General features: G+C 42.2%; 1 protein-coding gene across 24 annotated transcripts in view; it reads right to left on the bottom strand.

Moving 5' to 3' along the window:
- The window catches only part of MCF2L2 (MCF.2 cell line derived transforming sequence-like 2), a 128,934-nt gene that overhangs the window by 84,549 nt on the left and 28,970 nt on the right, over window positions 1-15,415 (bottom strand). For 20 of the 24 annotated variants that reach the window (XM_015871536.3, XM_085513208.1, XM_085513194.1 and 17 more), the window contains 2 exons: window positions 10,651-10,734; window positions 3,161-3,275 (listed from right to left, as the gene is read on the bottom strand). In XM_015871536.3, coding sequence (XP_015727022.2) covers window positions 3,161-3,275; window positions 10,651-10,734 — 199 coding nt within the window. Of the gene's footprint in view, window positions 1-3,160; window positions 3,276-10,650; window positions 10,735-10,903; window positions 11,213-15,415 lie in introns of those variants that run through there. The other 4 variants (XM_085513199.1, XM_085513201.1, XM_015871540.3 and 1 more) reach the window with 4 other exon arrangements.

Genomic DNA, 15,415 nt, shown 5'->3' with positions numbered 1-15,415 from the left:
GGTGCAAACTGCAAAGATCACTTGATCTAAAGGAGATCAGCTCACAGCAGAAACATAAGGGGTTATCTACATCACCCAGGATCATTCCGGCAGGCTGTACGTTGTAAATCCCAATTGCTGCAGGTGGCTGATGCAACACAAAGAAGGTCCTGACAAGGGATGTACCTCCAAACACAAAAAAATCTGTGAAAATGGGCCTGACAACCTGGCACACAGATAGACCCAGATAGACCTCAGCCTTCCACAGTGCTATTCCCTGCAATTTATCTTGATGTTCAGGATGGTATCAACTATCTTCACTGAGCTAGGCCAATGGTATTCATATGTTTTGAGTAGACAGGGTTGATTTAGGACCTAAGTTTAGCCAGGGAAACAGGGAGTGTCAGCAAGTGATCCTGTTTCGGTCAGCATGCCAAAAAGAAAGGCCACACCAAGGTCTGAATGTCATTGAGCACTAAGGGATGCACGTAAGCAAGTAGCTGTGGGACAAAGCTTTGCCAAAATGGCAGCATCAGCGCAAGCTGATGTACAGCTGAGACCCCACTCACACATGTATCCAGAGAAAGGCAGTTTGCCTAAAAACACAATGATTTCTCAGTGTTGGTACTGTAATACATGGCTAGCAAGTAAGCACCCACATAGATGGTCGTGTATTTGTACATACCATACTATCCAATGTTTATGTGTGTGTGTGCATAGGCCCATTCTGTGGGGCACTCTTGTAACCAGGTCTTAAAGTAGAGGGAAAATTAATAAGATTACAAAAGTCTCACTGGACCAATCTGCCATCCTTGAAAGCAGTTCATATTTTAAAGCCTAGAAATACTATGTTTGCATACAGCCCCTCCCAAAATACTGCATTATGCCTTGGCTGAAAAAGCAAATTTACTCAGCAGCTTCAAAGACAAGATAATGCCTGTGCATCCAAATAACAACACCTGCTATCCACCTTAATCTTTTTATAATGTTTTGTCACATAGAAGACCAGACATTCCAGAGAGACTTAGAAAGTTACTAACCCATTGAATGATGCTATTTGTGACCACAGACTTTATCTGAACAATGAATCTTCTCTGGCTCATTGAACTATGAACATGGAACTATTTTCTATTCTAAACTAGGGGAACTGCTTTTCAAATGATACTTCACCCTACCTGATTCATGACCATATCCTCTATCCTGATGGTGTGATCTCTGATTGAATCTAAGAGTCAAATCAATGTGCTGTTATACAGAAAAGGCAGGTTCACATTCCAGCCGGTCACTGACTTTGAACAGGTAATTTAAATCAAACTGGTAGTCACTTACTCGACACAAGTTCTTGTGAGCTTGTCTGTAGTGTAAGATACTACCTATGCCTAACTTATCATCTCTAAAAATGGTGTACTGTAGTTCTCATGACCAATTAAGTCTTAAGAATTAATTCATTCATTGCTCATTGCTCTGGTGTTCACCAGGTGAAGCGGCTGAGGAAGCATGAAGTATTTCTGTCCATCAGGCTGACGATGTAACGTGCTACTTCCCCAACGTAAGACATTTCTGGGAATCACCCTAGCGTATCAAACACAAAGAATCAGCAAACTAGCTACTACTGCTGCTTTATTAACCCCTGAAGCTGGTTGTCCAATTATAAAGTTAGTGAAGAAATAAAAGAATTTCTCCCAGTAGAACAAAGGACCTACAGAATTCAGTGAAACAATGAAGCTGTTAAACTCACAGCGTGTGGTTTCTCTCAGCTTGCTTTGGCAACTCCATATGAGGAATACAAATAGGTGGAGCTGGAAAACTTCTTACCTAAACTTGAAGGAGGCACGTTTTCCCCTCATCATCCTCTAAGCGCCTTTATACATGAGACCACAGGAAATAATAAATCCCTGCTGTGCTTCTAACTAGCACAAACAGCCGTGGTCCAGAGACAGGATCAGGGGACTGAAAAAATATTAAGCTCTCTTTTTAGATAAACAAAAAGTAATTCAGCAGCCCTGCCTTAGCCTGTTTCCTCAGAGTAGTAGAAGTGAGTTTGTTTTACATCACTTGCCCAGCTGCAGGCAAACAGCAAAGAAAATGTCCCAGTAGAGCAGTCTCCCAGTAAACAAAGCACCAGAAAGCACAAGGTGCTGCCAGTATCCTGTCAACAAGGCACCCACCTCTAGTTCCCACCTTGCTTCAGTGACTCGCTGGTAGTTGCTCCATGAGAGCAGTATCTCTACTATTTTTCATTCTTTCAATGTGATAAGGCATTCAATGTGTCTGCTCCCAAGAACACAACCCACACACAGCTCTCAGCTTGTTTGACATGTCCCTAAGCCAGCCAATGACAAGGTCACAGATTCTCATTCCTAACAAGATTTCCCAGCTTCTGGAGCCCTGCCTGTATGACATTTGGTAAGCTCAGAGCACAATGTCTGTGCTGTTAACTTCGCTCATCTGCCTATATATCCTATGCAATTCCAAGCCCTGGCTTGTAGGCTGTCATAAAATAAACTGTATGTTTATACAAAGAAACAAAACAAAGCAAAGCAAAACAAAACCCAACTTTGCACTTCCCTTTGCTGGGGTAGAGGGAGAGGGATTCTCACCAAATACATTTTCACCAACATTCTGTATTAATAATTGCTCAAGCAAAGCCAGTCTGCCCAGTCAGAGCTTGTTATATTCCTTGGGCAGTGTCAAGAAATCTCCTCTTCTTTGATTGGCAGAGACATAAGATAGGTTAACATTATATTACTTTGCCTTTCAGTAATGCCTGTTGCTTGAATAACGACTCTGCACCATCTTCACACAGATACACTCCAGAAGAAATAAGTAATACGTAGTTCAGCTCTTTCCAAACGCAACCCTTCACTTGTTACAGTTTGTGCCCCCAGGAGTTACCTCAAATAGCCCCCCTTTTGATCTGCTACATTCAAGGCTACCTTTCCGATCTTTGCATCCTTCTCATCCAGTTAAAGCCCTGAACAGAAAACCTGTATTGTGTGAAGATTCCTTTCCCATGTAATTGTTGTAAGTGGTTCCTGGGGCTTTCTGCACACAATACTTTTGTATCGCACTGGCTGGCTGGATGCAGAGTTACTGGTACATACTGGTAGCACCATGAAAAGAAGCCACTGAAGAAGCAAAGATCTCTTTAAAATAAACAGGCATTTATGCTTAGCCTTACCTGGGGATGCTGGTTAGGTACGTGACCACATTGAGAAAATCCTCATCAGGTATTTCACTGAATCCTGCAAACTCTGGGAAGGTAATAATTGGTGCTCCATCCTTCCCTCTTCCTCCTGCAAAAGGAAGATTGTAAATAGATTAGAGAACAACTTTATACCTTGGGACAGACTAGTCAGTAAATATTGGCACATCTCTCACTCAGAAAACATCCAGGTCCTGTATACATGAGATAAAGGAGTTCTAATGATCATCTGGAAGTGTTTAAGGCCAGGCCAGATGAGGCTCTGAGCAACCTGATCTGGTGAAGGTGTCCCTGCCCATGGCAGAGGGGTTGGAACTAGACCATCTTTTAGGTCCTCTCCAACTCAAACCTTCTATAATTCTATGGCCTTCCTACTTAGTACTACAACTAGAAAGTGTATCCTCTGTCATGCTCCTCAGCTTTATATTAGTTATGGATCCTGCTCCTGTTCATTTAATAGAACTAGCTCAATTCTGCCACTGTTGGACAGCCAAACCAGCTTCTTCCTTTATTATAAAACAGCTTTTCTCATTCAGTCTGAGAAAATCTCCCTAAAATTCTGAACAAGGAAACTCTTTTCCTCCTTGACTTCTTGTGAAGTATTACCTTGCCAGATCACTGCTTTTTGACATATTTTTTTTCTCTCTGAAAGTCAAATATTACTTCAGTTACAACTGAAAATGATTCAGTTACATTAAATCACCCTAAGTCAGACCATTTGCGGCAGCCAAGAGATCAGGACTTCCAGCCAGCACACAGCCAGGTTTGGTACAGATACTTACTGACACCTTCTGGGCATGAACAGTAAGAACCAGAAATGTTAAGCAGGATGCGTGGCTGTTCTGACTCTTGCAGAGAGCAGTGCACTCCGTGGTATTTAATACATGGTTCCTGGGCACCGTGCTTTGCTACTCGTGTATTTCAGAAATGGGAATTTTTTCTTAAAATGTGGAAATGTAATAACCTGTAATATTCAAGGCTAAAGCAAAAATAGTTGAATCTGGAGTACAAAATAAAGGTTCCTCCTTCAAGCACCTGATAGTTTTGTTTACCTGCAGTCATACTCACTATCTGTATAAACTACAATTTTCACCTGGCACATATGACACTACCCAGAGAGGAGGTGATGCTCCATCCCTGGAGACACCCAAGGTCAGGCTGGATTGGGCTCTGAGCACCTGATGGAGCTGTAGACGCAGAGGAGCTGGACTATATGGAGTTTAAAGGTTCTCCCAACTCAAGCTATTCTATGATTCAGATGCCCTATACGTCCCTTTTACCTTGTTCTCTTTCACCCACTTTCAGTCCTGAGTTCCTCTAGCCACTTTCTGCTGAATTATACAAGGCAGGCTGATGAGGCATACTAAGTATGTGGGTGTGTATTTTTGTCTCAGGGTCTTCTCCTATAATAAGCCATCTGCAGAATGGGTGTGAACTGAAGGCTGCCTGAGCATTTAACTAAAAGGCTGCAGCATCTCACCTCTGACAGGGCAACACAACCTTAACAGCTCTTGGGTCCCCATCTCATTCTCTTAAGGTACCAGCTACTGCTGCAACCAAAACAGAATAACGCTCAAAAAGTTCTTTAATATAGCTGTATTCTAATAAAGAAAGGAAGCTCTCAGATCATGTTGTACTACTGAATCAGAATGAAGTTTGAGGGAGGAATAAAAAAGTCTTAAATACTATACAGAGAAAAAGCAGGGATGCCCAAAGTGTTGGGTGCCAAGTCATAACGTGAATATTAGAAACAGGTCACTCACACATCTAAATCCGAAGCATTGGTAGGGAAAGCATCCATACCCAGTTATATACATGAAGTAGAAGCTATTTATACATTAAGGGCATCTAAAATGCTCTCTTCTCAATGAAGAGTGCCATTTCCTTTTTCCTTGACACCAAACCAAGTTTGCTGCAGCGTGCAGATCTCTGCAGAAGGTGAACTGGAAGCTGCAGCCCCTTCTTCTTCCCTGAGCCATCATCACTCCTGTGTTCTAGGGAGCTGTCAAAAGATTTCTTCCAATCCTTCAAATACTGCTGACGGCTCTTCAGTGCTTCAGCAGGGGACACACTAAAAACCAGCAGGGACAGTCTTCAGTGAGTCCCACAGCCAGTAGGACTGAGCACATGGAATTTGGTTGAAAAACTCTGTATGGACTCATTGTTCTTGCCAGGATTGTGTCTAAAACCCATACGTCTATGCATCACTAAATGGGGGGAAAAAAAACCCTAACTGCTGACCGAAAATTTTACAATTCATTACTAAGGCAGCCAAGAATAGAACAGGCTACAACAGGTCCACTGAAGGGCAAATGAAAAACTCTTCTCAGAACAAGAAAAAGGTATTTGAAGTAGAAAGTAAAGGCAGAAGGAGGTAGACTGAAAAGAAGCACGGAGCAGAATGAGACATGAACTGAGCACAAAGCCGAGCAGTTACACTATGGCTAGCCAGGGCAAGTCCACTCCATTCAGCAGCAAAGTAAGGGGGCAAGCACTGCCAGGGGCAATGGAGATTGACAAAAAGCCAAAGCAACGTGAGGCATGAGCTGAGCTGATGTGCTGCACGGGAGGAGCAGGCTATAACAGCTTGAGTTTGGTGCAGTCAGAGGAGAAACAGACACTGAAAAAAGAGCTATCGGCACAGCTGGGCCTGGCAGCAGTCTTCAGGCACTGCACAGGCCTCACCAACGTGCAGCTCCTCCAAGCGCCGTCAGATGCCACCCTGTAGCTCTCGGAGCACTCAGCCTCCTCCAGCACCTGGCAGCCCCAGACACTGACTGCAGGCCAAGGGCAGAGGACATGGTGATAGTGAAGGGCACCCTTGCAAACAGCAGCAACCAGAGCTGGAGGTTCAGCTTTCAGGAAGGGAGGGGAGGCTCAGGGCCATCCTTTGGGAGAACTCACACCAGGATAGCTCCTGACCCTGCCCTGATGACACTGGGTGCTCACAATTACATCCAGGCTGCTGTCAGAGATGGCCCCATAGTTTTGCCAGTAAAGACTCACCTATTTCCTGAGCACAATACATGCTGCCACTCGTCAATTCATAGATCTCCCTCAAGATGTTCAGCTTCTTTTTGCTCTCTGCCTTTGCAGATAGCCAGAATCCTGCCTCGCATCCAATCCAAATTCAAAGTATTAAAGGCCACTGGTTCCTATTCCTGGCTTTGAAGCAGACAACATCAGCAGGAGCTGAATGAGCAGGAGGCAAAGCTGTCTAGAAAAAGGCAAGACTAGAGTGAAAAGGATTACAGCTTCAAGTCAGCTTGACTCCCATCTGGTGTGCCACTCAGAATGACAGCATCCCTTCTCTCTTTTTCCCGAGCACTTTCCTTATTTTCTTCCCCAGCTTGCTCAGTGTTCTTCCTTTTCTCTTGTGGTTTAGGGGCAAAGAGACAGGAAGAACCTGGTTGACAGGACAGGAGAACACAGCAAGTGTGGAAGGAAGAAACAAGTAGGAGAGATGGCACGTAAATTGAATCAAGAGAGTGCAAGGCATGGAGTCCAGAGCCCAGGTACACAGCACAGAGCCCCAGTTGCTCCTATTAGATATTTTTCAAGTTCTTAAGACAAATTCATAAACCACAGGACGCAGTAACAGTCCTTCCAAGAGCCAGTGCATCCTGGTTAGCTGTTACAGTGAAGGTGAGGCCAGAATTGAGCTGCAGCAATAAATAAGTGGGAGCATTTTAGAGGAAGAATATGCATTAGGGATAATAGGACATGGCAGCAAATGAAGTTTAATTTTTTCTTAGCAGTATGAAGGGTGTGATTGACAAATGAGGTGTGTGTGCTGCATTCTGAGAGCTCACACAGCTGGAGTTGCATGTTAGGATGACAGATGTAATAGCAACAAGCAGTTATAATTACAGGCTAAATTCCTGGACACAGTTGGGGTCCTAGGAAGTCAAACACCCCCCCCTCCCATTTCTGTTTCACCTATGATTTCCAAACAGGCACCAAGCAGAGGAATGGTTTAGATGCTTTTGGGATATATTCAAGTCCCATTCCACAGCAAGAAGCTCTTTTTGTAACAGTAACAGCTAGGCTCATAATTTCTAAGCAGATATGGCCAAGTATTCTGAATTCCTTGGGAAAATAAAACAAAATGGAAAATAAATAAATAAATAGAAATAGTACAGGCTATCAGCAGGAGGAGTCCCAAAAGTCTGGCTGCACTGCACACCTCCCCAGCCTGCCACAGACACCAACTCATCTGTTAGCATAGCAAAATTTCCTTTCAGTTTTTGCTGACATGCAGGCAAATTACTTCTGTTCGCCCCCATGCAGAAAGCTCCCTTAGTCAGAGCAGAGCTGAGTACAATTCATCTTGTGGTCAGATAGATGAAGGGTTCAGTCATGTCTTGGCTGAATTTTCCCTGCCTAGGTCAAATTTGCTTTTTCCATACTCTGGAACAGCTTTTGTTGGTTTTGTTTTGTTTTTTTTTTTTGCTTGTGAATGCTGAATTTCTCACTGAAGTTGAACCGTACTTCCTGGATTTAGAATTTCAGACAAGCTTTAAACGGTCCTTTCTGCAGGGTCAGGCCAGGTTTTCCAAAAAGCTCAGTTCAAGCAGGAAGCAGATGGCCAAATGCCCTCCAGGCTTTGGAAATAAACTGGCTTCAGAGTCAGTTACCAATCTGCTGGAGTGCATCGATTTCGGAGGAGCAGAACAAAAAGAAAATGAATATCTGCTAACACATTTCATGACGGCTTGTCTAATAAATTTGTGATTTAGCAACATGATCCATTTTGCTGCAACTGACAGATCAGACTCTTTGACAGAGTGATTAGAGAGAAGAACAGGCTGCGAAGCTGCAGATGAAAAGAAGGTTGATATTAGTTCAGAGCAGGTTAGTAGAGTGGGTTATTAGTCTATTAGCAGGACAGGAAGAGTATTTTACCAGAGGGTCCCCATTCTTCAGTAAAAACTGGTTTAGGATAGGAAAAGAATGACTTAGTTCTACCCAGCTACTACCCTTACCAGCTACAATAACACAAACATTGCTGTTTATACGTGCAAAGCACTCGTATGTTGTCACAGCTGTAATCCCATAATTGAGAGATCAGTTTCCAAGGAAAGGAAAGAGGCAGCAGTGGTTTCAAAACTGGAATTTAACCACAAGAGCCAGCACTCTCACTAGATCTCAGAAACTAAGCAAGGCTAGATCAGCAGATGCAAGAGGTGACTGAAGTAGAGCTACTTGATAAAGGCCCTTGTCACACTGCACTACAGCCTTTTTCACAACCATGGCAGTCCTGCAAAGAAGGCCTGGGAGCGTTTCCCTTTCCTTGTCAAGAACAGTACAGTATTAACCAAGATATTACTCTGGTAGCTGAAGGACCAGGACACGCAGAAGGCTGTCAGTGTCCAATACATTCACTATAACTAGATGATGACATAAACATCAGGTTTATTAGCTAGCTGCATTAATTCCCATCAACTGCTTGATGACAAGAGAGCCAGATCCTATTCTGAGAAGTTTTTACACAGCAGTAGTTGAGGAAAGTGTTTCAAATGAGTCACGTATAGAGAAATCAAAGAGGCTTTGCTTTAAATTATTCTACTCTCTTCCCTGCTTTGTTGCACAGGAATATCACTATTTCATTAACTCTGACCTCATCTGCCAGCTGTTAAGAAAAAGTTGATATTAACCAAAAACATCAGCTAGAAAAAAAAATCTGTAAAAGTCAACTAGTGATTCACATTATCATTAGACAGATGGATCTGAGGGATAAGTGTTTTCATGCTTAAAAAGAGTAGAAAAATAGCCCAGTTGTGACCCAGCTAAAGCTAATATTGAGCCCAAACAGGAGTTGAACAATAATTGGATTTTCCTGCTTCCTTCCTTGTATTTAGAATATTTTGCAGCCAGTTTAGCACTAACAAAAGGGATTTGAATGGCATTCCTGACAAAGTTCTTTGTGATAACTGGTTTCAAATTTGACAACAGCCCCCACATTAGGAAACTCTCATCTCCCCCTCAGTCATTTTTGCAGTTAAGCAACCAGCGTAAAGCAGAAGGCACTCCCAGTTTTCCTGAGCACCTATTGCTTCTATGACCTTGCTGTGGGATCTGCACACTTCAAAATAATACCAAGTTACCGTCCTCTACAGCAGAGATGCCCAACCCACAGCCTGGCACAGCTGGCAATACAGCTGCTCCCAGCCCCAGGCTATAAACTATAAAGGTGGTGGCTCTTCCTTAGTGGCCCCAGGCATGCACTTGTTACTCAGCCACAAGCAAACCATCAGTGTGCTACTAATTCTGTGTTGACTTAAACCAGAGCATGGGGAGGGCAATGCTGTGCTGAGTCAAGTGATGGCAAATGACTGCATGTATTTTGATATACTGGCTAAACACGATACTCTGAACAGTGAAGAATACTCAGCTGTGCTTTCTGTTTTGATAAAAGAGTTTGAGAATAAGTTTCAAGACTACAAGAAAAAAATCAGTTTGTGTTTATGACATCATTTTCAATTGGTATAAATACATTACCTGCAGATTTTCAAGTGGAATGTATAGAGTTGCAATTAGACATTCAACTCAAAAGTTTGTTCATGTAACATAAGGCCTGGATGTCAGTCAGCAGCTTGGAGCATATTTAACAATGCAAGATGCAGCAAGGACTGGGCCTGCTGAGTTGATCATCTGCAGAGCCACGTCTGTGTACTCTGTACTGTGTACCCGGTGTTCCTCCCCACTAGAGAGGAACAGGCTGTCCAAGAACACCTTACTGTGACTATCTGAGTGTTTTTTGGAAACTGATGAAAATTTACTGTGTGCCCATGGAGAAGTAGGAAGGTAAATTCTCAGTTTCCTTATTTGCAGAACAAGCAAAAAGAGACATAAGGAGTTGCCAGAGGCCCTGAAGTCAGCAGTTTAAAAAGCATAAAGAAGCCATTTTAGGATCCAGTTAAGGATTTCTCTTCTGCAGTAGCCAAAGTGTGTTAAATAATTTGGCAAATATTTCAATATCATCTATTTCTTTGGGGCAGAAACTGCATCACTTTGTGTGACTGCAAACTTCAGGTAAACAAAGGAATATGAAATAATCAAATCTTTAAAAGATTAGAATCTTACGCTATAGAAATGAATCATTTCTAAAACAAAGGCAAATGAGGAAGAGGGGGAAGGACATGAATAACTCCCTGACAAAGCAAAACTTTTCCCACAAACGGCATGTTTGGACATTGTGCAAATTCACGTACAAAAAGGTTTATTTATTTTCTTACCATTGTGGAAAGCACAGAAAATTAACTTGTCTCAAAAAAACCAGACACAGTAGGCTGGTATTTATCAGTTCCACACACTGTAAGGGTCTGATTATGACAGTCCTTTTCACTGGCAATATAAAAATGCTGTTGTGACTGCTGTGCAGAACTGAAGAGTGACAGTCAGTGTGACAGATTCCAGCACATTTCCAAGAGAATTCCAAAATGTAATTACAAGAAACTTCTTACCTGATAAGATAGCAAATTGTCTGTGTAGCTGTTCTATTATATCCACTGCAACCAGCGGCCGTATCTCCTGCTGCATGATTTCATCTGCACAAGTGAAAATAGAAATCTTCAATGAGTTAATGAAACCTTAATGACAACTTCTACATCCTCCAAAAACCCAGGAAAACAACGACAATACTCAAATGAGAAGAGCCCGAGTTGACTATTCATGCAGATACGACACGACCAACATGGATAAATTAATGATACTTACAGTCTCATCCTCAGCCTACTTACTTCTATCTACTGCCTAGCGATTTCTGAGAGCTTTTTATAAAGCAGCTCCAATAGATTTGCCAGAACTTGTCACAGATTCATTCAAGGTGACAGCTTGCTTCTCTCTAATTCATGTTCCACGTTAATCTACTGAATCTGGGTTCCCATATTAAAGCAGTTTTTGAGACACTTAAGTCTCTTTCTGATACAGGACCACGTTTCTTTCCAAACTCCCTGGTTTCTTCTTAAGGACTCTGTGAAAGCAGCCAACCCAGAACAGTTTCCATCGTGATGCTTTTTCCGCTACAAACAAGTACATAGTAAAAGGAGGAAATAAGAGCTGCTGGGCTTTCTTATCATGAAAACAAAGCCTGTTCTTTCAAAGTACACACTGAGAAGTTAAAAATATCTTGATAAGCAGCTGGGGAAAAAAAACACCACAATATTTATGCGTGTGTAGATTGTGTGATCTATACAGTGACAAGCAACTATAATCTCACATTGAGTTAATGTGATATCGTTCTGCAACAGGCACTAACTAGAACAGGTAATTCCTGCTCTTCACCACAGTTTAGGCCAGCAACACTTCTTTACTGGTGAATATCTGCCAGCTTAACTGGCAGAATCCAGGTTTATATTGCATAGAACATTATATAACAACAGCCCTGTTTACAGACAGATAAACACTACATCTAAGGACCCCATAACAAAATGGGTCCGTAATATATGAATGCAGTTTTCAACAGGTACTGACAAGCATCTCCATATCTTTGGAGAAAGACTCCTAGTATCCTTCAGACAGTCTACTGGAAATATTCCTGAATCACTTCAGTAGTGAAAATGTCCTTGCCAAACTGTAGGTTGGCAGCAAGACAAAGGTGAACAAGAGAAAACAGGTGTTTAGACCGAATACCAAAAATATGGAAGTAGGAAAAAATGTGATTGAAGTATGTAAACAGAACATGAAGTCTCAGAACTGAGATACTCTGGAGCATCCACTGAAGAATCCACTGCTGATTTCTGTGTCTGAAAGATGCAATATTATTGCAACAACTGTGAAGCCCAGCAGGTAGAAAGGTGTGCTCAGGTTGGGGTGACCATGGCAGAGCTCACACCAGTCACATAAATGGAACAGAGGTTTCTGCCACAGGGAGGTAGAAACTGCCATAGGGAGGCTCCAAAGAAAGGGAAAATGAACTAGATAACACGCTGCCATCTTTAGCCTCTCACAGATTTGCTCATTGTTTCAGGGTAAGTCAGTGGAAGGGTTTGCTCTTCATCTTTGCCAATAAAAAGGCATCACTGATACCAAATAGCCTCAAGTAGAACAGAATTCCACCTCTCCACCCCACTTCATGTTGCTGCTTTAGCAACTTGTTTTAAAAGTAGCATCTTTAGAAACCAGAAATGAGCTTTTCTACCACAAGAATGTTGTGATGTAAGGATAAAATGGAGTAATGGAAAGAAGAACTCTAGAGTGCCAGGCAGGTCTCTTCTAATTCCATGTCTGGGCAACACATTCACCAGTGAGCCACAAGGGAATGAATTCCTATAAATCCCACACTCTGCAGGAGACATCCAGACAACGAGAAAGGTGGTATAAAATACATTTGCTGACTAAGAATCACACATTCAAGTAATATAGCATAGCTCATATCTATTCACTGACATGATTGGAGAGGATGTAGCAGAAGAAAAATCTAACAGGAGGTTAATGAAGTCTGAAACTACAAAGGAAGGTGTTTTGTGGGCCTCAAGGACAAATCACATCACATGATAAGAAACGCCTGTAGCAACAACACAAATACCTGCCCTGTTGTATCTTCATCCAGACCGGTGCTTCAGGTATATACTGTCCAATACTGGTGGTTTATAACATCACTGCAGCACAGAATTTGCAATAGAACTTCCAGTCCTTGGAAACACATCATAGAACTATAGAATGGCTTAGGTTGAAAGGGACCTCAAAGACCATCTAGTTCCAGCCCCCCTTCCACGGATAGGGTTGCCACCCACTTGATCAGGCTGCCCAGGCACGATTACCTGGGGCTGATAAAGGAAGTTTTTAATCTTTTACTGGAAGAAAAGCCTCGAAAAACTTCTTAAAATTCAACCAAAAACAATCCTCCAGGTCTGAGTTTGTTTTAAAGCCAAGACATTTTGCCCACTGTTGAGCATTAGACTTCACCCCAGGATGCCCTGTAGGCTTCCTGGTCTGCATACTGCAAGCCACATACATGCAAGATATGAAGTTTAGCCTCTTGGCAAAAGCAACACACTTTTCCTATGAGATATATACCACAGCTGAAAAAACCCTACTCTACCAGCATGACATCAGCAGGTCAGCCTAGCAGATGCTTCAGAAAAGCTTATGGGCACGTTTTCATTCACTACACAGAGCACAAAAGTCAATGAGAATGTTTAAGAAAGCTGACAAGTCACAGGAGCCGGACAGTTTCCTTGGTTCATTGCACCTTGCTAATATCTGCAGATTTGGCAGCCCTTAGTCACTCCAGAGCAGTCCCATCCTCCAACAAAGATGCGTGTGGCTGTGCAACTGGAGATCATGCCAAAACACATACCATTCAAGTGGCTGGGAAACAGTTATCTTGGTCATCTTCATTCAAGTATTTCCTAGCTTCTGTGTGGTATTAACTTTATTTGAAGAGGCTGGCATGCCTAGCTTCTCAAATTTAAAGAACAGTTTAATTGTTCAAACAGTACCATGTCAAACAATGCCAGTAGCATACACAGGTCACTGAAGTTGAATCTTCACACATGCAGTGCAGATCTTCACTACTTGAGCTAATTAAACTTGTCAGGACAATTAAAATGTAAGTAAGGATGTGATACTACAGGAAAAAAATGAAACAAGCCTGTTCACGTATTCCTTGTTCTCCTCTTGAACTGCTCTATGTTCAGCTATGTTCAAGTTTTTGCATGTAAGACCAGTTTCACTGCAGAAGCATTAGGCCTTGCACGGTTTCTCAAGCTGTTCTGCCAAGTGAGAAGGAGAAAAAGAAAAGTGGTCACTGCAGCCATCTGCCCAACACTGCTACACCTCCCCCCCATGTCTCTGGGGAAGATAGCTTACAATCACTGCCCAAATTTTAAGAGGAAAAGCACTCACACTTCATAATTCCTCACTCAGAAGTGAAATATGCCTGGGTTATCCTCCACACACACTTGCCTATTTTATTCCTCATCACAGCTGCATTCATTCCTGCAGCAGGTCTGAAGCACAGCACACAGACTGCTGCCTTCAGAGCTATGCCAATAGCAGCTGATTAAAGCTACAGTGAATGCAATCTTGTTCTCTCCTATCTTAGCAGGGAGAATCCAGTTTAAATGCTAATGGCAACTAATGGTTTCCAACAGTGTTTGAAAGATGATCTGCTGGAGTGAAAGATTGGATTGTGCCAAGCAGATTGACACAGCAGTGACTTTTGCTCCATGAAAGGCAACCAAAGGCAAGGAGCCATAACAGGGCACTGGGGCTTCTTTGTTATTTAGTGACTGAACACTACAGCTGCTTGGCCTTCTCTTGACAAGGAGGGAACGACTTGCTTCAATTCTGAAGTCACTAATTTTGCATTAATGGGTTGCAAATTTCCAGAGCAAAGTTAATCTCTTTGTAATGAAAGTCTAATAAGTAGTTCACATTTATATATACCATGGGAGTAGTAGGGGAGGAAGACAGCTGGGAGAGAAATAAAATATGTGCTGAATTGGTGGAGTACATCAACCCACTTTTACGCTGTGCAAGTTCAGTCAAGAATGACCCTTGCAGCATTGGAAGCAAAACTGTGGATCTGGGGAAAAAAAAAAAAATCAGATTGCTGATGTTATGGACAAGAGCCAGCCAGGGTTAAGCAAATGGTCAAAGATTTCATTTGAAGAGCATGGAAAGGTCATTGCATTAGGCATTCTCAGTCTTCTTTAAAATTAGCAAAAGGTACCATAAATCCAGAGCTCAGAAGTTAGTCGTTGACTATCTAACCTACAGATCAAATAATCTTAACTTCTGTTTCTTCTGGCTATGAATAACAACCCACACAGTTTGCGAAGCGTATAGCAGAGCTAAGTTAGGTTTTAAGAATTAAGCACACAAAGGAGAGAGGCAACCTTACATGTCACCACTGAACAAGGTTCAGGCAGTCTGAAGCATCAGAAAACACTCTGTCCATCCAGAATTTCCCATGCAAGCCCTTAAGTAAAATATCTCCTTTCCTCATTCCAAAAAGTGATTCCAGGTTATTACACCAGAGAAAGAAACTTTGAGTTTCTTTTTAAAAAATTCTATTCGTTTCCTTCCTCAACATTTGTGCCCTTTGTTTACTTCTTGATAAAGTCTGTTTATTTTTCCAGCCCAGACAGAAAAACAGCAAGATCAGTTACTGATATGAGTTGGCTGCAGGTGCTACAGATCTTTTGCTGTACTCAGAAGAACTGAAAATCCAGCTAGCAACACAAAGGAAATCCCATCTGTTCTCTTATCCTTCTGCAGTAC

This window comes from Coturnix japonica, chromosome 12 (genome assembly GCF_054131305.1).
Source record: "Coturnix japonica strain WE chromosome 12, WE-NBRP24, whole genome shotgun sequence".
Lineage (NCBI taxonomy): Eukaryota > Metazoa > Chordata > Aves > Galliformes > Phasianidae > Coturnix > Coturnix japonica.
The sequence above is the reverse complement of the archived record's forward strand: the minus strand, read 5'-3'. Positions and strand labels throughout refer to the sequence as shown.